We start from the raw sequence: 25,791 nt of genomic DNA, 5'->3' as shown, positions 1-25,791 counted from the left end.
GAATAATCCATTCCTCCCACATCCCAGCTAAGCTGCTTCTGCTGTAAAATGCCCTTGTGTCTAAGCTTCTTAGGCATCCTACACCTCTCCTGTGCTCGCTTCAGTATCATAATTATATTTAAGGTAATCAGTAACTCAAGTTGTAATGTTTGTGTACACCACTAGATCCTTTAGTAGTGTCTAATTTAGCCTCCATATCCCCTTTGACCTCAAAAGATATCCTTGCCTCCAGTCAAAGGTACTTGTAAGTGGACCATGTTCAAGTAATCTGAAGGGTCTCTACTGCTTCTTTTTATATAGGAGACATTTGTCTACTAGTAGTTGGTCTAATCTAACAAATCCAGATCCTTTAGCCATTTCTTTCTCTCTCCAAAAAAGAGTTCCCTAAATGCACTCCAGGGTATATTTAAATCACCCCACTTTATAATAAGACCGGTTGATTTTTGAAATATTTAATCTAAAGCCCCTTTTGAAATATCTCTCTGCTGACCTGTATTACGGACCTAAATAGTTGTGATAGCTAGCATCATTCCTCCGCGTGTACCATTTAGAAGGAATGAGCTCCGTACCGTATCCATGTACAAGGAGTGCACTGTGAACCCCAGATGTCTGAACAAAAGTATATCCACTGCTGTCTTCTATGGTACAGAGGAGAACTATTATTCTGGGAAGGCCAAGGACATCATTTAGTAAATATAAGAGTGTATTAGGTGAATCTTCTATAGGAGACCTGTATCTGCTGAGATTTGTGTCACCTCTCCCAAAATGCCAATCCTTTTAGCTAGGCTAGTAACTCCTCTTGCATAGGCGGTTATATTTAACATTGATAGAATGCCAAGGGCTATCCTCGGTTTGCCTTGTGGACATTGCTTCATATCCTTTACTCAGTATTTGTGGTTTGCAGAATCAATAAGCACCTGGACTGTTTAGAAACGTCTTCCCCACTGACTTCCCTGAGCTTGAATTGGAATTCCCCAAGAAACAGAATAAACCTTACTCCATTGCCACAGGACAAGAGTAGGCTCTGAGAAGTTTCTCTCCTGTACCTCCAACAACCTTTCTGCCCTCTTAAAAAGTATTCTTCCTGTTACGCTGTGTCATTTGTAGGTGATCCAACCACCGTTCTACTCAGCTTCAAACATTCTGATAGACAGTAATTTAGACCAGTATTTAATTGGCCACGCTATGGTCCTTCCTTCATAATCTTACCTCTACAATATCATGGAGCCCGGCATGCCCCATACCAACAAACTCTACTGGTTCAAGCCAAACCCTACCCCACTATCCCTCAATGTCAGTGCACAGTCTGTTACCACCATAGTCAACATTCAGAAGATCTCTTGTCACTTGAGTTTGTTTGGCCCACCTTGGAGACAGTGCTTACTCTTTCTGATTGTTAAATCGCCACTCTTCATTCAGCTAGTTTGGTTGGCCTCTTCTCATTTCCCTCATCTCGACTTCTGGCACAAAGGTTGACGTTATGACCGGATGCTCTGCTCTCATTCTCGTACCAGGTGTTTGGTTGCCTTCCTGCTCCACCACCAGGATCTCTTTCACTGATTTTGTGTACTACTACCGCTCCTTCCACATAAAATTTAGTTGACCCCCAATCTGTTCCCCTCCCCCCAACCACTTTTGTTGGTAGAAAGAATACAACTGGGTATGAGTCTTGCTGCTTCTGCAATGTCAAGTCTTCAAATAACTGTTATGAAGCTTCATTGAGTTACACTTCTCTCCCCCCTTGGACCTTCATCATGTCATCAAAATAATAAACATGCAATATAATTCCTGCAGGAAAAAGTTCTTATGATGCATCCTGTAAATCTATGTGCTCTCTCAATTTGAATTGCAAATCTCTCTTCCTTTTACAGAATGAATTGAAATCCTCTGGATATATGTTCTGATGTATCCATCCTCCTCTCCTTTAGGGACTCGTTTCATCCAGATATTATTGCTCCAGGCTGTGTTCTACAGTTCCTCTTGCTTCACCTCCTCGATCACATTTTGCTGTTCCAATAATATTAGTTGGTCTCGAAATTCCTCTTGGTCCATAGTGCATTAGTCCATTGTTTCTAGGAATGGACCCTTGCTCCCAATTCCAACATTTAATGTAATATTTTAGAGGTTCTGCTCCATCTCCTCTCTGCAGTCCCTGGTCTAATTTGTAACGTCTGTGTTGTATGTAGCTTTTGGTCACTGCTGTGTTGACATCATTCTCTTGGACATTATCCTGTTTTCCTTGGGCCTCCCCCAGCTATATATTGTTTTGAGGTCCCTTGTTTTTTCTTGACTCTCAAAGTTGCCATTATCATACTAGATGCTCCCAGATGCTGCATGAGCCACTTCTTCTCAGATGTCATACTTGTACAACGTATCAGGTGGAAGATTGGTTCTATACTTTATCCTCAGTATCTGCCACGACTATCAGTGTTCTTACCCCAGAACTGTCTCATGAGGAAAATGCTGATATGATGCAATATCCTTTTCCAGTATAGCACCCCTGTCCTGGGTCCTGTGGCATCCTCGGTCCTTCCTCAGGTGTGGGGCAGGTATTGTGATCTTTAGTAGTGCCCCTTCACCATTTCCCTTCTATCAGCACCTCAGTTGGGACCTAGCTTGGTCCCCTACACCTAGGCAACAGCCTCTGGTTCCTGTCAGTCACCTACACAGAAAACAGATAATCCTACAAAAACTATCAAGCTACCTTATCATAATACCATCTGCTATTAACACAGTGAAATGTGTCTGTCCTTCTACAGGTGCCTTGGGATGAAAAGCACCTCCTGGTCTTTGTCTAAGATAATGAAGGTACAGATACCATTAACTTTGAAATGATGTTCCCAATTTTATTTCAGTTTCTGGGGTTTGGTGTTGGACAAAACATTATTCTATTGTTGGTTTCTCTGACTGCCTTGTTGTATTTTGCTTTATTTTATTAATTACCTTTAGTGCTTTTCATACAAGTATTAATTAGCCTTTGCTAATATATAAATATGTTGAATTGGATATTTCTTTATTAATTGGCTCGCTGTGCCATAGAAATCAAGCTGTACCTCACTGATAGTGCCCAAAAAGGTCAAAACATTTTTGATGTTGCTTTTGTTCCTATTTACAGGTAACTTGGCCTGGCTAGATTTTTCGTATTTGAGGAGATCAATGCTGATTTACATAAGGGATAGTTCCATTCTTAAATGGCACAGTGAGCAAAACAGTGGTGTGAATTGCTGCCTAGTCCACGTGAAAGGGGCTTAAATAATACAGTCAATTAAAAGGCATGTCGTTATTACGTCTTTCGCATTTGTGTCCTTGTTGCACCTATACGTTTAGTAATTTCAGATCTTTTATATCCACAGAGAGCAGATTCATGAAAACAAAATAAGGTGAAGGGTAATGAAGGAAATACGCTAATACTGGAAATCTACTTGATAATCAAGAAGAGTCAGAAGTGACGCCAGACAGCAATTAAAAAAAGAACAACTCAGCAAGAGACACAGAATCCCGTATCTGAATAGACAAATCTTGCTTCAAACATCAAACTGTATCCAATGGCTTCAAGAAGCTGAGGACAATCATGACCCATAACAAACACACAAAATAAAATCACAGCAACAACACTGGTACGATGTATCCAATGTTATAAGACTCCAGATAGCACAATTCATCTGATAACCACCAAGCCCATGGTAAACCCTGTTTTGGCTGTGCTATTCACACCGCAGAAAGACAAACTGTTTATAAAACATGAATCAAGAAACATACAGCTTAAGCATCAAACAAAGAAGGGGCTGGCTACTTGTAAAGTTTACTACTATCCTATAGTGTATAGATATGGCAATGAAGATCATTGTTTGCGTGTGTCAATAATATTGATCCACATTGAAGATAAAAAACACCACAGTCATCAGCCAGTACACAGTAAAAAACTATTAAGGATCAATGTTTGTAAAATGTATTTTATTCAGTCCTCGCCTTTAAGGGATAATTATTAGACGCATAAGGTAAAGAAAGCACATGGAGTGAATTTGGAATCGCTTTATCCACTCATTACCCCTAAGGAGCCATCAGAAAACACACACAGGAAAAATCATGCTGGAGTAATGAATCTGAAAAAAGCTTTACTTATCAAAAGTGAATATCCATTGGTAATAACACACAATGGAAAAACCGTACCCCTGCAGTGAATGTGCAAAGAGCTTCAGTAAATCCTCTCATTTAAAGGTCCATGAGCGAACACATACAGGGGAAAAACCATACAGTTGTACTGAATGCGGAAAGAGCTTTGCTAATTCAGCCAACCTAAAGAGCCATCAACGAAGCCACACAGGGGAAAAGCCGTACACTTGTAGTGAATGTGGAAAGAGGTTTACTCACTCATCAAGCTTGAAATCCCACCAACGGACACACACAGGGGAAAAACCGTACATTTGTTCTGAATGTGGAAAGAGGTTTGCTTGGTTAGCCAACCTAAAGATCCATCAACAAGGACACACAGGGGAAGAACCATACAAATGTGAATGTGGAAAAAGCTTTAATCAGCCTGCACATCTAAATTCACATCGGCGATCACATACAGGCGAAAGACCTTACACATGTAGTGAATGTGGAAGGAGCTTTACTCACTTATCAAGCTTGAAATACCACCAACGAACGCACACAGGGGAAAACCCTCACAGTTGTACTGAATGTGGTCAGAGCTTTACTCACCCAGCCTACCTAAAGTCCCATTTACAAAGACACAAAGGGGGAAAACCATACACATGTAGTGAATGTGGAAAGAGTTTTGCTTCCTTAGGAAAACTAAAGATCCATCAGCGAACTCACACAGGAGAAAAACCATACACATGTAGTGAATGTGGAAAGAGCTTTACTCAGTTTGCAAACCTAACTGTACATCACCGAACACATACAGGGGAAAAACCTTATATTTGTAGTGAATGTGGAAAGAGCTTTAATCAGTCCGCGGTCTTTAAATGCCACCAACAGAATGCACACAGCTGAAAAGCTGTATAGTTGTACTGAATATGGAAAAAAGTGCCATCAGAGAATGCACATAGGGGAACTCTTTTAGTGATGTAGACATAACTTTATTAAATCAGTGCATTTAAGGAGCCACAAGCAAACATACATAGGGAAAACACCATATCCCCGCGGTGACTGTGGGAAGAACTTTGTCTCAGTGAAGCTAAAGATCTCAGCAAATTATTACTCTTTTGTAGTGAATCTATATTGAGTCATCAAAGTGAAATATACAACAAAAAACATACACAGGAATGAAATGATGTTCCTACAGTTAATGTGAATAGAACTTTATTAAATCAATGCAGATAAAGGTCCATCAGGGAAAACACACAGGAGAAAATGCATAAACCCTTAGTGAACATCAATTAGCAAACACAAACAGGGAAAATAAGTAAAACATGGAAATGTGTGTTTAATTAATTCCTGAACTCTAAGACACCACCTGCAAACCAACATGTAGTAATTCTAGGAAGAATGTCCGTAATATATTGTGCTTACCCATACTTTAGCAAACGCATACAGGGAAAGATCCTCTTGTAGTATATGTTGAAAGAGCTTCCTTGATTTTTCTGATACCAAAGTGTGCATTCGAGAGTACACACATGGAAAAGCCCATTGAAATGTAACGAATATGGACCAAGTTTCAGTCTTTCATCAGTCTTAAGTTCCCATCAACAAACCAAAGCACATTCAATAAAATCATTTAAGCTAGAGTAAATGTGAAATGGGTTTTATTTGCATCTATGCATGAAAAGGCAAAGAGCATGAACAAACTGCAAGTGTTATGATTTGTAATGTACCCCAATATAGATTTGGGTAGTCGCCAAACCTTTCACCTACATTAACCATACAATTATACTACATATCGTGTTTGTGCCGACCTTTTACCTAGTTAGGTGCTGCTTAAATGTTATGTGGCTTTCTCCGAAAACGAGCCTCATTTATTATGCATGGTGATTCTCAGAATCACAGCAGGACTACCGTCTTCTTCATAATAACTATGTATAAGGGTCATCCCTTTCGTCATTCTCGGCCGACATGACACAGCAAGGTAGCACCCCTGAGGGTACCCTTTGTGTATATAAACACCATATCTTCGCTGGGGCAGGCAGAGGAGAAAGACGTCCAATGCTGACACACTGACGTGAGACGCTGAGGTTCCTGCATGCAGACATCCCAGCACGTAGTGTCTGACATCCCTTGCAGGGTATCCATCTTGAGGCCAAGACAGGGTCCTTCCTTCTCTCACACCAGGTAATGGGGTTGGTTCTATCCTAGGGGGATTCTTGACTATACACATACATACATGCTAGGTGCATTTAGGTACATCTAGCTATGGTCTGCATCATAGGAGTACTCATTATTACTGTCATGTATTTATATGCCTGCATATATTCATTGTTTTAGCACTATGGTAGAAATCTACCATCCATTTACTCTGTTGGTGCTTATAAACATTTGTATCTGTTTCTGTCTTATGGTTGTTACAGCACACATATTTTACACCAGAATGACGCTGGTACAATAAATGCTTATTGAAAATGTCCCCACGCTTTATTCTGTGTATTACTCTGAGACAAAGTGAGCATGAGTGACTGAGCAAAAAGTACTGTACTGTTTCCACGATCCCTGAGGGGACAGGGTTGTCCTGTTCGATAGTTGCCAAAAACTATTTGCTCCTTGGTAAGAGGAGTTCATAGTGGCACTGTGAGCTAGCTGCTATACAGTCGAACATATCCGGTGGGGGTGTCTGGAATCAGTCTGGACACAACTCCCACAGTTTATGTTGTCTAAACATGCAGGTCCTATATCGGTTTATAGGAACTACACGACATGGCACCCAACATTGGTTTGTTTCTTATTTATCAGTCAAATCTGAGTAGTTCAGTCGTGCTTTCTCAGAGACCCCCTACTCACATCTACTCAGAGACCTCTGGAGTGGGGAAGTTAAAATTCCGCTGCAGCTGGATAGGCATATCCTATGTATTGGCTGTAGGTATATTTAGACTTTAAGGTTAATAGTTCCCTAGTGTGAATTAAACCGTATCTCAGTTTCCTTGAAACTCAACAATGTCAGAAGAAGACAACGCTGCAGCAGCATTACGTGCGAATGCAGCAGGGGAAGGAGACCAAGAAGGTGCTATAAACATTTCAGAAAATGTCAGAAATGCACTCACTTTAAACTAGCAGAGTTTGGAGTGTCAGTATTAGGGGGGACAGTATCATTTGTGATTGAGGCACACGTGTCAGGCAGAACAAAGGTATTCTATTCATGGGTTAAATTCCCACCGGCAGATGCATGCACAAATACATTTCATACTCACACTCCGGATGAAATACTGGAAGAATATTGTCCATATGAGGACATTGAAGTTCCGCTCACCTACCAGGAGCACATAAACTAGTTTAAAGGCACCCTCCCACACACAACAGATAAAGTAAGACTCGGTCTGCTCAGCAGAGACGGAGCAACTTGGCCGGTCCTAGAAGCTTACACACCACATCCAGACATTAATACAATGTTGGTAGCATATTTAAGTCCACTTCACAAAGAAATGATAAATATCTACAGAAATTTAACACAGTTCGTTTTGAGAACACTCACACTTCAACCTAAGAGGGTTACACGAGCAGGTCAACTACAAAGAACTGCAACTAAAATCACCCCACAAACACTGAACGTGATTATGGGAAGAATGCCAACTAAACGTGAGCAAATGCTATTTTGATAGCACAGAAAATAACACAGAGGCACTGTTCCCACACACAGGCCCTCAAGAAAAACACAGAATGCAAACAATCTGCTTGCCAATGGGGATATCTCCTCTGATAGAGGATTGTACCTCTTGGGGTACAGTTTTTGCTGCCATCTATACCAGAACTCATGGTACCTGTTCAATAGCAGTGATACCAGATGTATTGGGACAAATACAGAATGAGTATTGGGCAGAAGCTGCTCTAACCTTAGGGATGAAATTGTTAGGAAATTTTGCCCAGGTATTAACAAGTATGTTGGCTAACATAAAAGGGGAGGCAGCAGCAGTGGCAATACGCCAACGTTTGATGGATTTCACTCCTGTATAACAAGAGCGTGAATTACCAAAAATGATCGAAGATACATATACTGAATTAGATAGAGATAATTTGGGAGCTAGAGCAACAAACCCTCAACTCATTGGTGGTCCAGAAAAGGATAACATTAAACAAGCACCTGACTGCCAAAAAGAAATGGGATAGTAAAAAACAAAAGAATAGAGATAATAGATCACAATCTAGAGGTGGGCCTCCTCAACAGGAGCTCTCCGAAAGGTGGTATAACCTTAGAAATCATGATAACATTAAACAAGCACTGGTGTTGCCAATAGGTTTCGCATTTGGAAAGTTGGAGCTATTGGTTTTGTAAATGACATTTTATATTTATATATCGTTATTGGCATTGTCAATAACAATATATAAATATAAAATGTCATTTACAAAACCAATAGCTCCAACTTTCCAAATGTGAAACCTATTGGCAACGCCAGTGCTTGTTGGCATTGCAGGTTTGAGGAGAGCAGATAGTGATACAATAGTTGAGTACATATTCTAACTGAAATAATTGCCATCTGAACCCCTAGCAAAGCATCCAGACGTGATGGGGGAACTGACAAACAGCAGGGTGAGTGCGACGACAACACTGCACGGTGGCACGTCCACACAACTCGGGGAATGAAGACACCTCGCGCTGCCATGATGTACAGAAAGTAAATATTGGACGAGTTGTCGAAGAGCCTTCCTGAGGGGGTAGTGATAAGCGGTGTGAAAGTGGTAAGCTGATCCGGGGAAGCTCTTAACTAACTCCAGGAAGTGACAGGCGCCATTGCAAAGAGCCTGTGTTGTTATTTTTTATGTGAGGTGGTAATTGCCCTGCCAGTGTTGCCACAAGCCTCAAGGGGGTGCCTTCTGTGTTTGTTTGCAATTTAGGCAAAACAAACAGAATCACGGTGAATGGAGCGGGTGGGCGAGGGTGGGTTCGCAGTCAAAAAATGACAGCGAGGGGGGATGGGAGGAGATGAAGGTTGTGTAGCAAAGAGGGAAGATTTTATGCTGTCGGTATTTCAAATGTGCCAAAATCCCTCTCAGGCAACCAAGCGCTTTAGAGCGGGAGAAGTGTGGATGAATTTCTCGGAAAGAATGAGGGCAAGGGAGAAGAGAGAGCAAATGGAGAAGAGGGTATGTGGCTGGAGATATTATGCAAAGAAAGAAGAAATAACAGGAGCACGGAACCGATTACCACTCATTTTCACTATACGGGTACAAGGGAAGCCGGATGGGGGTGGGAGAGCCTGGTGGGGGGGTGGGAATGCGAGGCAAAACAAACAGAATCACCGTGAATGGAGCGGGTGGGCGAGGGTGGGTTCACAGTCAAGAAATGACAGCGAGGGGGGATGGGAGGAGATGAAGGTTGTGTAGCAAAGAGGGAAGATTTTATGCTGTCGGTATTTCAAAAGCGCCAAAATCCCTCTCAGGCAACCAAGCGCTTTAGAGCGGGAGAAGTGTGGATGAATTTCTCGGAAAGAATGAGGGCAAGGGAGAAGAGAGAGCAAAGGGAGAAGAGGGTATGTGGCTGGAGATATTATGCAAAGAAAGAAGAAATAACAGGAGCACGGAACCGATTACCACTCATTTTCACTACACGGGTACAAGGGAAGCCGGATGGGGGCGGGAGAGCCTGGTGGGGAGGCGGGAATGCGAGGCAAAACAAACAGAATCACCGTGAATGGAGCGGGTGGGCGAGGGTGGGTTCACAGTCAAGAAATGACAGCAAGGGGGGATGGGAGGAGATGAAGGTTGTGTAGCAAAGAGGGGAGATTTTATGCTGTCGGTATTTCAAAAGCGCCAAAATCCCTCTCAGGCAACCAAGCGCTTTAGAGCGGGAGAAGTGTGGATGAATTTCTCTGAAAGAATGAGGGCAAGGGAGAAGAGAGAGCAAAGGGAGAAGAGGGTATGTGGATGGAGATATTATGTAAAGAAAGAAGAAATAACAGGAGCACGGAACCGATTACCACTCATTTTCACTACACGGGTACAAGGGAAGCCGGATGGGGGCGGGAGAGCCTGGTGGGGGGGCGGGAATGCGAGCGAGGGGAGGAGAAGTGTGGCAGGCAGATGCGCGGAGGGAAGCCGGATGGGGGCGGGGGTTTCTGTGTTTTTGAGTGAATGCTATTTGCGGATTAGGGAGATGCGCGTGCTTGTGTCGTCACGTGACCCGCTTTTGTGGTCATGTGACTCACATGCACTGTGAGAAAACCCCAGTGGTTTCACGAGTCGATTGAGCACTTGAATTTTCGCCTATTACATTCGCAAGCGAATGATAATAGGCGAAACCTAAAAACCTGACAGGTATCAGGATACTAATACTCGTTCCTTTCAGGGTTCATTAAAAAACTCAGAGAGGAAAGGACAGTCAGAACACATATCATAAGAATGAACAAAGTCCAGAGATACACATCGTACTTTGGACTAGAATATCAAAAAAAGAAAACAAACCAACATTAAAACCTCAATTTAAAAAGAAAGTAGCTGGCCTTAAAATAAGAAATGCCCAGGCTGCTGAGTACTCAACTTCTCAATGGGAAATGGGCTCTGACTATGCTAGACAGCGCAGCAGAAGTAACCATAGCTTGCCAGAACCTGATGGAATTTCTGGTGACAGCGGCGTTGGCTTAACATATCACGGTGGAGACACCTGATACTAAGATAATTGTGCCACACCTGTTATACGAAATAACACTCCAAATGGAGGGATACAAACCCAGAAAAATGAAAGGACTCTTTTGGGAGAACCTGATTTATGGCTATGACCACTGTTCCCAGCAACGTGCGCGGGCGCGCGGTCTTTCACCCACAGCGCGCAGTGGCTTTGACGTGCGCACACAGAGCACACCCATCCGCCTAGAGGCAAGTATTCCTGTTGATCGCCGCGCCCTGTAGACGGGCGCCACGATCAACAGGAATACTTTAACAAAAAAAGACAATCTGCCCCCAGCTGCGCTGCATTAAGAAAGGGCATACTTGCTATTAACAAAAGGCCTGCAGCAAGCCTAAAAGCACGACCTGTGCTTTCACAATCACAGACGCAGACAGAGGCACAACACAGTCTAAAGTACAGTGAAGTTCTTGTAAGTACTTGTGACGCAAGCGGGCAGAAGGCAAATGAAATGGGCCCCTGCTGTTAATGAGCTCCGCTCTTTGCTGCCGGTGCGGTCATGAATCCTGCTAATTTGCGAGCGACCAACCCAGCTAGTCCCTCCATGGCCCGGACAGCAGCAATGTTATTATAACTCCCTGACTTCCTGGGGCGGCCAGAGTTGTTCATTCATTGCCCCAGACCACCGGGACCCCTGATTGTAATGTTGAGCAGCAGTCCCGAGCAAGCTTGATTAGGGCAGTCGGTCACCGTAGAATAGAGAGAAGCACGTATATATGCAGCTGCTCGCCACCTGGCCGCCACTGGAAATGTAATGTAAACTAGTACATTATACTAAACTAAGTATTTTATGGACAATGTATTTATGGAGCAAGGTAGTAGTTTATGCTCTTTCTCTGGACTGAGCATCTGGATCAAGACTTTGGGGTGCTGCGTGAAATTAGTGGGATACATATCTCTCTGTCCAAGACATCACACGCTGGTACAATTATTGGCATTTCTAAACGTATACCTACACGGGCAAATGTATATGCGGCATAAAAAATAGGGAAGAGGATGAGAATCCCCGATTCCTAATTAATGAATATCTCCATGTGCAGAAACCAAATAACATGATTCAATTAAATATATTAAACATCAAGAGACTAGCTGATCACCAAAATAAAACGTGCTCGAAAATTATCTGTGAAAACTATGTTTGAGAATATAGAAAACTCTGAAAGCCATGGACTGTAAAGGCATTTTACTGGCCTTTCCGATCTATACAAATAATAGAACATGTCTAAAATGGATGTATATGCCTTTTCATTTGGGAACAAGTATGATTTTTCTGTGACTAAATCCCGTAATTTCGAGTAAGTGTGTGCTAAGTACTGGAGTCAGTGAGGGGCGTACTATAAGAGTTGCTGTCGGTAATCAAGTTGCAACTCTGTTCTCCGCATGCCTTCTGACCTCCAAGTTCCACACACTCACACACGTCACACCCACACACAGACTTGCACGTAGCAGCCATCAGTGAAACACACACACATACACAACATGCACGGCACAGCACCTTTCACAGGCCGGCTGATGTAACATGATTTCTCTGTGCTGGTCGAAATGCTCACTTGAGACTGCTTACTAATGCCACTACACATGATCTATCATCTCCCACATAATTACTTACTAGCTCGAGGCGCGGTATGTGACCAAGTAAGTGTGCTGTACAGGGCCTGGAGCTGCCTTGCCCAAAATGCTAGGGGGTGTGCTCCTGTCTGACCCAGTCAGTTTTCACTTGACTTCACTCTGGCATGCCAACAGCCCAACCATGCTTTACATGAATGATAATAGGAAATTAAATTAAGTGCTTACAAGAGGCTTGTAGGTGTCTCCGGAAGGTAGTGCCTGTGTTTGTGAAGGTGGCTGATACCCAGATGTATACCCGTGGTACATGACTGCTAGCTAAACTGAAGTTGAAGTGTATTCAAAATACACAAATTATTGGAGCATTTCAATGGAAAATAGAGCAGGACGTTTATTTTGTATATTAACTAATTTGTGCTGAGCGGCCTCAAGTTGAACAGGCCATTCCTTGAGGAACTTCGAAACAACTGTCTAAATGTTGAGAGAGACTCGTTTGTAAAATTATAAACACTACAGCGCACTAGCTGTTAGCTATACCTGAGACTTCTCTGCGCCTCCAGGTGCTTTTCTGCAGCTGAAACATTTTTTGTTGCTCAAATTTTATTTCAATGTAATATATTTCCCTCTCTTCATTGCTTGATTTTGCTCCCTAAAAAGTGTCCCTCGTAGTCATTCAAATGTCACTCATAATTACATTGAAAATATGAAAATGTCACACATACTAATATAAAACCTTGGCAGCTATGCCTTTTGTTAATCTAGCGCGGCAGATTGCGTGCCTTTTTGAAAGTTTTCATGTTAATTGCAGCCCGTGTATTACCATGTCGGGCGCTGCAATTAACAGTAAACTTTGAAAAAGGCACGCAGTCTGCTGCACTCTATTACCAAAATGTATGCAGCAAGCCTAAAAGGACGATGTCTGCTTTCACAATCACTAATATATGTTAGTGAGTGTGAAAGCACACAGGGTGCTTCTGAACTCGCTGCATGCCTCATTCCAGTCACAAATATCTGAATTTCTCTTCCGATATTTGTCACATTTTTGTTATTTGATTATTGCAGTTTTATATTTCTCCAACTTAAGTGATTTACACAGGATCACAGGTTGGTGAACCACACTGAGACTCGAACCAGGTTCCCCAGGTCCAAAGTAGGCAACTCTTAGCCCTTATGCTGCATTCTCTTCACAAAAGGGCCCTTGTTTACATGTATGGCCAAAGGAACGTCGTCCTAAGAGAACAGAACAGAACAGAAGGACGAAATGACTGGTGAAAATTAAGATCAGATTGAAGGAATTTATTGACTGAAACTGTGACTAGTTAATCTGTATTAATTCAGCAGCTGTTGTATATTTAAATAAAAGAAGCCTTACCCGCTTTTTTCTGGGTAAGGGAAGTCCCCACTTACGTCAGACTGCCCCATACTCTACAAGTGAGAGTACACATCGGCTGTTACACCCTGCAGGGCCGTCCCACATGTGAGCATTTTTTTTACATTTCTTCTATACTATTTGGAGTTATTCAGCGCCTCGTGCGAGCATCTTCGTCTCTTCCGCTTCCTTTGATGCATGTTTATACTCTATTATCCATGAACCGTTCTCGGGGCACAAGGAGAGCACACCAGACTGTGCACACTTGGCCGAAAGGTGTGCACACAATTGTAAACCTGTGCCCCTGGCGAAGCATCTCTTAGAGTCACGGTGCCCACTTTTCATATTGTCATCATCACGGTTCTTGGCATGCATCCGTGTCGGCACCATGCACCACAGTTTGTCCATAGTCCATTTTCGGGACACAAGGAGGCACCATGCACCACAGCTTGTCATGCATCTCACCAACGAATTAAATGGCATTGAAGACGTACCATTTGTCTCAGGGGCAGAACTGGCAGCTTCTTTTCCATGATCAGTCTCTACCCTAATGTTGACCGAGTGTTTTTAGGTGTCGGACTCTTTGCGCTTTGTCCACCACTCAAATTAATTTCATATTTCCCAATACTAATTCCCCACTAATCCTGTTTGGGTTCCGGAGTAGCGTGCTACTCACAATCAAGCAGGAATCCCCATGTCAGAACCCGGTCACTTCACACCCACGTGCGGTCCGGTTCTTGACGCACATAGCCTTGGCTGCAGCACACAGAGACCTTACACTGCCGCACACAGAGGAAAAAATTAGAGGGAACATTGGCTATGACATCCTTTTGCCTGAAAAAGACTGGCCGCCTGAAATTGTTATGGATTGCCCAAAGGGGGAAACAGTAATTGTACCTGCTTTCTCTGACCTCTTTTCCAAATCACTACAATATTCGTACATGAAGCATTAGCTCCTGCATTATATTCCAATCATGTTGGGTGGGATGCTGAGTCACCTCACCATGTAATCCCAGTAAAAACTATACCAAGTCCACAGAGACAGTACCCAATAAAACAAGAAGCAAAAAGACCAAGTCAGGGAGGTCTTAGATCAACTTGAACACCAAGGTGTAATAGAGAATTGGACCTCTTCAATGAATAATCCTTTGTTTCCAGTAATAAAGCCAGATAATTCATATCGCCTAGTTTTAGACTACAGGCATTTGAACACATGCACAAGAACATTTGCAGCACAAAATGCACATAGTGCCACAATTAATGAATAACATTGTGCAGAAACAATACAAAACAACACTAGATATCTCAAATGGATTTTTTTTGCCAAAATATAGTTTCTGAAAGCAGATATTTGACAGCATTTTCCACCCTAAGCTCTCAACGTCAATTCTGTTGACTGCCCTAGGGGTATAAGATTAGCCCCAGGCTATTCTCAGCAAGAGTAACAGAGTTGCTTCAGAATTTTGATGAGGAGGCATTGTCCTATGTAGATGATATCTATCTGACGGACAATGAATTATTAGAGTGAACAACATAATTCTGGGGTTCGCCTCTGAGGGCTTCAAATTTAACTTTTAAATATCAAAAATTGCCCACCTGAATTTCCTATTTTTGGGATATGAGCTTTCAAGTGAAGGAAAAAGCCTTGCAGCTAACTTTTTAGAAAAGTCTGCTCCAACCTCCAAAGACTCTGAAAAACGTACAATCCATTTTAGTATTCCTAAATTTTGGGAGAACATACATTTTGCATTACGCAGAAAAAGTAAAACCTTTCTGCAATTTAATCAGACCTGATTTCTCTGTCCGACATTGGCTACAGGAACACACATATATCCTTTGTTCCGTACAAGCTGACATGATAGCTTCCAAACATCTACACACACGTGTAAATACCACAAATTTGGTGATCCGTGTAATCGCGGGTCAATCTGGGTACACTTACCTAACCTTCACTGAAGGCGAAACTGTACCAATATATGTGGGGACTTCATGAAGAATATGATCATCCACCTGGGACATGGCAGTAATTAGATCAAATTCATTCATGAGATCGTTCAGCGAAGTTCCCCGGTGGGTATGATCAAAATGGAAGCCTTCTAGTCTGTTGCAACCTATTAAACCGGTTACGGTATTTGCTGGGTTCCCACAAGGATGTACATTAAAATCCCCTGCAATGGCGATCTTAAGTGGAAGTCTCTCTATATGTTATCCCTATGAAAACTGCCTAGTTCAGCAATCTTACAATCCCCTTTTTGGTTAACAGCATTATAAAAATTCATCAAAGTTAATGATTCTTTCCCGTTTTTAACCGTCAGTATTTGAATATCATTATCACAAAAGGGAAATCTTTTAACAGAACATGTTAGTGCTAAGTCAATGTACACAGCCAGACCCCCTTTAGCTCTGCCGCTCCTGGACAGCTCGGCTGGCACAAAGAAACTTTTATACCCTTCTATGAATACATTATTTCCTACCAGCCATGTTTCTTGTAGGCAGATTACTGAAAAGGATTTTATAAAAGTCACCCAAATCGGATCATTGATTTTACCCGCTAAACCAGCAATGTTGCATGAAATTATATTGTGCCTCATTGCCATTGAATCTGCTGGGGCCAGGACTCCATCCCCTGTGGCTTTTCCAAGAGAAACAGCAAGGCTTGGCTCAGTATTATCCCCTACAACTGTTTTTGGATCAGGGTTAATGTTCTATTCACTTATTGGCATTTGTGTTTGTTCACAAGTCTGTGCGGGCAAGGCATTAGCTGAACCTTCGTGTGTCTGCAGGTCGTTGGCTGACATTAGGGGTCCTGAAAGCTCTTCGTTTTTTTTTATTTCCACAGAGATGTCATTCAGCAGTTGTTTTGAAGCAACCCGTGGGGCTAAATCATGGTCCAGAGATTCCTGCGCCTTATCCCTATTTACAACAATGTGTTGTGGATCTGGGAAGATATCTGTGGTTGATGTTAAGGTCTTTTCATAAAGTCAATCTACTCCCTCGAGGCCTTCCTGCTGATGGAAGGCATCAAATCGATTGAAAGTGGGTACCCTATACTGGGTGTCATAGTAATCATAGTGTCCACATCCAAAAGTATAGTTAGGGCGCGTAATGCCATGGGCCATTGAAAGGTTATTGTGATAAGTATAGTACCTAGATCTATGTGGGTACTGTTGGTGTGTGTTCCTTTGGGCCATGAGGGGTGGGGGATAAAAGTAGCTGAGATCTACTGTTTGGATCCTGCTTTCTAGATCACCTTCCCTCCAACCACTTTTTTTTTTTTAAATCTTTTTATTGAAATGTTTTACAATTATGTACAGGGCACGGCAATATTAATAGAAAAAACAAAATGCATCACATTGAGAGAAAACAGCAGATGAAGCAACGACAGAAATAATAGAGGAAGCTACATCCCGTTAGGGCAAAAGAGTAAAATAATTTGATCCATAATAATATTCCAAGTTCTATAACATAAGGCTAATCAAACAAAGTTACCCTTCTCTAATGTTTCCATAAAATCAATTATATCTCACACATTATTACTGACATAACAATTAATACCTCATATGTAATCCTGAATCGACCGAATTTCAAACAGATCTCAATTTTAAACTATTACACCGTCCTTCCATCGCGTAATAGGATCCCATATTAACTTGCCCAGCTTCCTCCCCCTTTTTCCTTTCCGTGCATAGATCTCTTTCTCCACATTGTATGTTGTTATTAATTTAGCCAACCATTTATGGAAGGTAGGTGGTATAGGGTCAATCCATGCCGAGGCTATGCATAATCTCATAACAGATATTGCTACAAATAAAAATTCCCTCCCACTAAATAATCGTACGTCTTCCAGATTAATTCCTAGTAATATAGTTCCGGGGGTTAACACAATTTCAGTTCCTAAAATATTATTTATGAAGCGTTCAATGTCTTTTTTTAGTAAATCTAGATGAGGACACGTTGCAAATACATGTTGTAAATCAGCATCAAAGCTTCCACACCTATAACACTTAATGCCCACTGTGCCTCCCCATTGTGCTATTTTAGCGGGCGTATAATAAAAAATAATATATCGTTTTATAATGTTGCGCCTGCAAGGGTGCTGAACATAACAAAGAATATCCCTTTTCTAGAGAGATACCAAAACTATCTCCACTTATATTAAGATTATCCTTCCATTTTTCGCCCCATTTTTGGTGGTCATCCTGTTTTGATTTTAGGAGTTCAGCATAAAGCCTTTTAATTGTGCAATCTTCTCCTCTTTGAATTAGTTCCATTGTTGGGTTACGACTGAACCCCAGAACACCTCCTTTTTTGTTCAAGAGGAAACTCCTAACTTGTAAGTATTTAAAGAATTGCCTGGTTTCAAGGTTAAATCTAGCTGGTAAATCTGAGAATTGAAGAAACCCCTGGTCCCCCTTTAGATCCTCTATAGTTCTGATTCCCCTGTTTTCCCACTCAGCAAATATAAGCCCCGAAAAAATATCCTGTGGAAAATTTGGGTTATTTGAGAGTCTGGTGTACACATTGTATTTCCCCAAACCTATACTTTTAGAAAAACTTTTCCAAATTTCATATGCTGCTATGAGCGTCTTAAACTTTGTCCTCTTGTAATAGCTAGCCTCTGTAAATTTCAACAAAACATTCTTCACTTCCATTCCCAAAGTTAGTCCATAAATTGCCAGTGTTCCAAATTTGCTCCACTCTTCTGATTCTTCCCCTCCCAGCATGCCAGTCATATTTTGTAGGGCAGCCGCCCAATAATAACATTTTAAGTCTGGAACTCCCCAGCCTCCCCTTTCTCTCGGAAGTGTCATGAATCTAAGAGCTCTTCTAGTTTTCCCCTTTGCCAGATAAATCTATTGAATATACACTCTAGTTTTTTAAATATTTTAACTTCAAATAATAAAGGTATTGCTCTAAATAAATATAACAATTTTGGGAGTATCAGCATTTTTATTATATTTGTCCGCCCCACTATTGACATATGCAAGTTGTCCCACCTATCCAGGTCTTTCTCTACTTTCTTAATCAGAGGAATAATATTTTTTTCTACTAACACGTCCATATCTGCCAAGATAATAACCCCTAAATATATGCCTTCCTGCGTCACTCGATTATCTATACAGGAAGTAAATGAGTTTTTTATTATCTGCGTTTTAGATGTATTTAATTTATACCCCGATATCTTTCCAAATTTCATCGCCTCAAATTCCAGATATTCTATGGATTCAGAGGGATTTGGAGTAATTACAGCAATATCATCTGCATATGCTAAGATTTTACATTGCCCGATGGGTGTTGTTAGGGGTACAATCATCTCAGAAGTCTCTATTCTACGGATTAATGGATCCATGTATATAGCAAACAATAGCGGTGAGCAAGGGCACCCCTGTCTAGTACCTCTTTTTATTTGAAATTGACCCGTGTTTCCACCATTCACCCGTAAAGTTGCTACCGGATTTAAATAAAGAGTCTGTAAGGCTTTAATAAATCCTTGTTTAATGCCTGTTCTTTCCAGAGCATACCAAAGATAGCCCCAGGAGACCCGATCAAATGCTTTTTCTGCATCAAGTAACATTACTGCCATCGGGTCTCCTGTGACTGAAGTAACATCGAATAAAGTTATTACTTTGCGTATATGGTGGGTAGTTCCTCTCCCTGGTATAAAACCGTGTTGGCAATTACTAACTATTTTATGAATAACTCTGGCAAGCCTTGATGCCAATGCCTTGGAGAACACTTTTACATCCGCATTCAGTAAAGTGATGGGTCTATAAGATCCTGGATCTTCCGGGTTTTTCCCTTTTTTTAATATTACTACCACCTCAGCACTCCCCCATGACTTGGGTGCTGATTTGCCCAGCTGTGCCAGTTGCATAACCTTCATTATCTCTTCTGCCAACAGGTCCCAAAACACTTTGTAAAACTCTATAGGAATTTGATCAGGGCCCGCTGCTTTACCAGAGGGCAGATTCCATATTGCCTCCTTAATTTCTTCTGTCTGCAAGACCCCCTCTAGACCCTCTGCTTCATCCTCCTCGATTGTATCTATAGGGATCTCTTGAAGATACTCCTTCATTTCCTCATTATCTCTATGAGAATCTCGCCCCTCTAATTCATCGTCGTACAACTTCTCATAGAAAGTCCTAAATACTTCCCTTATTTCATTCGAGTCAGAGTGCACCATACCCGATGTATCCCTAATTTCTCTAACTATTCCCACAGCTTCTTGTTGCCTTGTCCGAGTAGCCAAAATTCTCCCTACTGACTCACTCAGTTCATAACACTTCTCTCTTTTAGTATTGTAAATTTTCGCTGCTTTGCTAGCGATTTCGCCCTCTGCCTCGCCTTTTGCTTTCACTAATTCTGTCAAAGCCTTATCCATATCAGTCCCCGTCAAAACACAGTTTTCTAAATTCTCCTCTGCCTTAAGAACCTTCTCAGCTAGCTCTAAATTCCTCAGCTGTATTTGTTTCCTTTTATAAGAGTTATAACTCTTTGTTTGCCCCCGTACCCCAGCTTTGAAAGTATCCCAGACCACTCCCATTTCTGCTGTGTCCCTATTGAAAGTAAAAAAATCAATAATCCATTTATTCATATGTTCTAAGTGTTTATTATCTTTTAGCAGCTCTCTTTCGAAGGTCCAATTTGTATATTGTCTAGTGCTTATTTTTGTTTCCGTTGTAAGTACTAAGGGATTATGATCACTAAAGATCCGTGGCAGCCTTTCAATCTTTGAATTCAATATAGTGGTACTTGAAACAAAAAAATAATCTAATCTTGCACATGTTCCCTCCAACCACTAATGTAGTTTGCCACCCGCCGGTCTTTGAAATTTATTACGATGCAGTCACCTTCATAATTCTTTTTCCTCTGTCCCACCCAGTTTAATCTTCTAACATGTAGGATTTGTCCACTTAGAGAGGGGGGAATGGGCCTGTGTCTAGTTAGCCAATGACTAACCTTATTTTTTAATTCTAGATGACCTTCAAACTTCCCTACACCTAAAGTGGGTACTCCTATCATGACCACGGTAAAGGGGTGGGATTCCGGAGGTAAGTCAATACATGAAAACTTGCTAACTGGCACCGATCTTTTGGGTTGGTCCTGCTGACTATTACTGTTGTCGTTGTTTAGACCCTCGGCTGCCCACTCACTCTCACGCCCCCCTTCTATAGTTTCTGGTCCGGCCTTGCTAGGCAGCACAATTAGGGGAACCATCTCATCTGTACTCCCTCCTGTTATCACAAGGTAGACCTTGGAAGGCTCCTTGTGCCCCTTGTCTAATGGTTTCGGTAGCTGTGATTGTTTGGCCAATTTACATGGGCCTGATGTAGCTACAGGGGTATTCTTATTAATTAAAGGGCACAGCGGCTTGGCTTTGGTTTTATGATGGATCTGAGTTTGGGGAGTTTTGACGTGCTTCATCAAGATCTCGTTGTTTCGCAGATGAACTTCTTCCATCTTTTCTAATTTCTCGTCTATCGTTTTTACTCTTTGTAATAGAGGGAGCATAAGAGACTTCATTAGATGTTCTATTTTTAACATGAGAGTCTCCACGTTAAGCATGGGCGAATTTTGCGAATCTCGCGTTCGCGAATTTTGCGGATTTGCGAACTCGCAATCCGCAAAATCCGCGAGTTCTCGCGAATTGGCGGATTTTTTTTTTTTTTGTTCGCGCGGGTTTCTGCCAGTTCGCGAGGGTTTTGTACAATTTCGCAAACGCGAACTTACCTGTCGGGTTGCAAGTTTTGCGAACTTGTTGTTTCTACGTGTCCAGCCTGTTTGGGACACTCTACTTCATCACTGCCACTCTCTGTCACCACTGCCACTCTCTGACTACTCATGCCACCCTCTGGCCCACCCATGCCACCCTCTGTTTCATCACAGCACCCTCTGGTTGTCCAGTGTACATTATTGTGGCAAAGCAAAGCACACCTTCCCTGCCTCAAGTGACCTGAATTAATTTGGGGCTGATTAATGTGTCACAGAATATTTTTTTTAGCTGGCACCTGCTTCTTTAGTGCTTTCTGATTAGTGATCTTTTGCACTTGCTAAGTGCTTTCATTGTTGCAAAATTAGGTACAACACCTGCCCTGCCCCAACTGACAATAATGAATTAGGGGCTGATTAATGTGTCACTGCATTTGAACTTCCAGCCTGGCTCCTGCTTGTCTGCCTTAGCTGTAATTCAGGACCTTTGTGTAACTATTCTGAGGGTCAGAGCAGGGTCACATAATAGTTGCAAGTAGGCAACTGAACTCTGGAGGGGCCTCTCAGGAAGCACTACAGGAAATGGCTACTAATGATGAGCTTGATCTTTTGAACCTGGTAAGTAGTTTCAGTTTTGCTAAGATCGTATTTCTGCAATTTAGCGCTTATTCGCGGGGCGCGAAGTTGAACTGGGAAGCCGCGAACTCACGCGAACAGTGCGAGCAAGCCATAAAATCCGCTGCTCGCGGATTTGCGGATTTTGCGGGGAATTCGCGAATCTCGCGGATTGTGAATTTACCGAAAATCCGCAAAATCCGCGAGCGTAACGGATTTTCCGCCCATGCTTACTCCACATAAGTGTTGTTATCGGTTGCCCTGTTGATCAGGTTAGTATCAATATCAATAGTCTTGGGGCCAGTACTGCTCTCGGAAATTGTCAACTGACTTTGGGCTACTGATATGGAGGGTTTTACTATGATGTTAGAGTCTCTCTGTGCTGAGCTCACAGACCTTGCCTAAATTTACGCTTAACATATTTCAATTTTGCCCTAGGTTTAATTGCCACCCTCGCCCTTCTTCTAGATGTCAAAATACCTGCATTCCCTTTCCCTCGGGTACAATTGTTAGGAAAGTTGCTTTGTCCGATGGATCACAAGCAGCGTTAGAAGTACTGACATCCATCACTTCTGCTACCGCTAAGGCTTTAGTGTGAACAAGTGGGTGTGAAGAGTTCTGCGTTTGTCTGCATGTTGGGGGTCAAGGACAACCTGCTTACCCGGGTAACAAAATCAGATGGGGGGGGGTTTGGCATGATGGAGTTAGCTGCTTATTCTTTATATATGGAAAGCCTGCAAAAGATTCCATAAGAATAGAATCTTGAGAATATGCCGTGTGGGTAGATGAATTTGCGTTCATGTGCATGTCCTGGGTCGGCTTAGTGGAAAGGCACATACTTGGGGGTAATGAGAGGCGCCTCTCCGTGCTCTCTATCGCATTGACAACAACTCCTATGGTCATTTGGAGCATTCTGTCAATCGCTGTAAGACTTGGAAGAGGAGTGGTAACTTGAGGCTTTTTCCTTGAAGTAGAACGGGTCGACATTGGTGTACTTTTGCTCTTACTCATGATGGTGGTAATATATCTCGATACAGCTATAGGTGAACCCTTCTACAGGATACCGCTAAAAATTAATAAACAGGCAGTGGGATTGATTTGAATAAATTAGGAAAGCATATACCAGGTAACATGGATGTATATACAAAAGAAATATATAAAGAGTCACCTTTATCAATGTTCCAGGGGGCAAATTAGGACCAAGGGGGGTGGCCCAGTCCAGTCTCTTCAGGCCTCTGAGGGCCTATGAGAGCAAGCCCTTTGCCCGGGCTTAGCCCAGCGCTGCCCCGCGCGCTCCCAAGACGCGGGAAATGAGGCTTGGTTTTAAACGCCTCCTGGCGCTATGTGGCGTAATGCGACTCCCGGTCGCAGGGGCTGGTGGAAAGTTGAGTCTTTTGGCCCCCTCACGCTCTCCCCCACTCTGCGGCAGCACTCGAGATCTTAGAGGTGCGACGGCGGAGGGAGAGCGAGGTCAGAAGCAGGAGGCTGGGCAGTAACAGGCTGGTGGTGGTCTCGGCAGCAAGTAGGTAACAAAAGAACAAACGTCCCCACTCCGCCGCAAATGAGGCTTGGTTTTAAACGCCTCCTGGCGCTATGTGGCGTAATGCGACTCCCGGTCGCAGGGGCTGGTGGGAAGCGGAGTCTTTTGGCCCCCTCGTGCTCTCCCCCACTCTGCGGCAGCACTCGAGATCTTAGAAGTGCGGCGGCGGAGGGAGAGCGAGGTCAGGAGCAGGAGGCTGGGCAGTAACAGGCTGGTGGCGGTCTCAGCAGCAAGTAGGTAACAAAAGAACAAACGTCACTAACGCCCTGGTCACCAGCAGGCTCGACTACGTCAACGCACTCTACGTCGGAATAAACAAAACCCTCACCCGCAAGCTACAGATCATCCAGAACGCCGCCCACCGCAAGACTGGTCCTCGACCTGCCAAGACACTGCCACATCTCCCAGCACATGCGCACACTCCACTCCACCATTCAAAGCTAGAGTCACCTTCAAGATGCTCACCCACGCCCACAAGGCCCTCCACGACACCGAACCAGCATACCTGAACAGACCATATTGGGAGGCCGCTCCTTCAGCTTCCTTGCAGCCTGAGCCTGGAACGCCCTGCCGCTCCACCTCAGGCAGACAACATCGCTCCCCATCTTCGCAAGAAACCTCAAAACCTGGCTCTTCGACAGACCCCCTCCTTGATGGACTGGAGCCTGCTCACCCCCCCCCCCCTGCGTCTTGAAGCCCTTACGGGTGAGTAGTTGCGCTTAACAAACGCCTGATTGATTGATTGATTGAGTGATGGTTGCATGATTTACATTTGAGGTCCACTAACACTACTTATCACTGTGCTCCGAAGGTGCAGGGTGGTTGCCCAGTTCCCAGGCAACGGTACAGTAATTCATAGTGGAGGAGTGTGGCTCATTGGTTAGAGTGGCAGTCCCTGGTGCAGAGGCCTGGCCCGGGACCAGGGTTCAATTCCCGCCTCGGCTGATCTCAGCTGATCTTGGCGGATCTTGGGCTCATAATTCCTCGGACCTGATTTCTCACCTCGGTGCCTACTCTGAGCATGAGTCCCACGCTGCAATTCTGGGCAATAGCTTGCTTAGCCTCCACAACGGCCCCCTACAGCGCTAGGGATGCCTGGCTGCAGCCCGGGGATGCCCAGGAGTGGACGCCTCACAGGGAAAAAGCCAGGGCGGGTTCCCTGGCGGTATGAATACAGCGCCAGGACACACTGGATTCCAGGGTAACTGTGCGCTCTATAAATACGCCTACATTTACATTTACATAGCAGAGCACATCAGTTTTCCACCTCATATTCGAGACTTATCTGTAAATCAATAGCTGGCTAGCGCACGTCTGACTATATTTACTTGCTGCAATAGCCATGTCAAGTGCCATACATTTGTGTGGCAAACTTTAATGCCTGCAGTGATGCAAAAATGAAATGAACAAAAAGTGTTAGACTAACCAATACCTAGCAGTTGGCAGTGCTGATATCTTGAAACTGTAAGACAAAGATGACAAATACCCTGGCATTTCAGATATCCCAGGTACAGCAACTTGTGTCCAGTGAACCACATACAGTACATACTCAGGATGAAAATGGGAGCTTTTCTAATTGCATCTCACTCTGTTCAAGAGTTTTCACACACAGGGTCAAAGCACAAGAAAGCTGAGAGCAGCTGAGCTTGACATCGGCGCACCTGGCAACAGGGGCAGTCTGAGAAAAACCTGATAACCTATGGTGCACTTCCCCCATTGAATTTGTGAATACTTGATTGCTGCTTACCTTTAAACTATGCCCCTAAGCTGCTGACTGAAAGAGTACTAAGACAGTACCCATCCTTCTGTTGTAGTTACAGACCATGAAACTCTTGATACCTTCTCTCCCTCCTCTATCTCGATCCTTGCCTTTCATTTCTCCCTCTCTCCCATTGTTTTATCCTTCCACTACAGTTTCACTTCCCACCCTTCTCTTCTCATTGTACTCACCATCATCCTCCCTTAACTCTCTCTCATTTTCCCCTTCAATGGTTTTCACCCTTCTTTCATCTCATTCTCTTGATCCTTCCTTCCTTTGATCTTCTTCCTCTTGTCTCTTCTTTCCTCCCAGTCACTTTGATCATTTTGCTTCAGTAACACCCATTTCCTCCTTTCTCTCCCATATTTCTTATCTTCCTATTGTTTGTCTTTTTCTCGCCCCTCACCCTTTTTCATCTCTTTTCTAACCATTTTTCTGTCTCAGTTATTTTGTCTTTCTCGAAG

General features: G+C 43.0%; 1 protein-coding gene across 1 annotated transcript in view; it reads left to right on the top strand.

Moving 5' to 3' along the window:
* LOC147700392 (uncharacterized) overlaps positions 1-25,791 on the top strand; it is a 100,081-nt gene that overhangs the window by 18,698 nt on the left and 55,592 nt on the right. The window contains exon 3 of the mRNA XM_086936313.1: positions 4,149-4,984. Coding sequence (XP_086792439.1) covers positions 4,149-4,984 — 836 coding nt within the window. The remainder of the gene's footprint in view (positions 1-4,148; positions 4,985-25,791) is intronic.

The sequence above is a fragment of the Lissotriton vulgaris genome, chromosome 8 (assembly GCF_964263255.1).
Source record: "Lissotriton vulgaris chromosome 8, aLisVul1.2, whole genome shotgun sequence".
Lineage (NCBI taxonomy): Eukaryota > Metazoa > Chordata > Amphibia > Caudata > Salamandridae > Lissotriton > Lissotriton vulgaris.
This window is presented reverse-complemented; position numbering and strand designations above follow the sequence as displayed.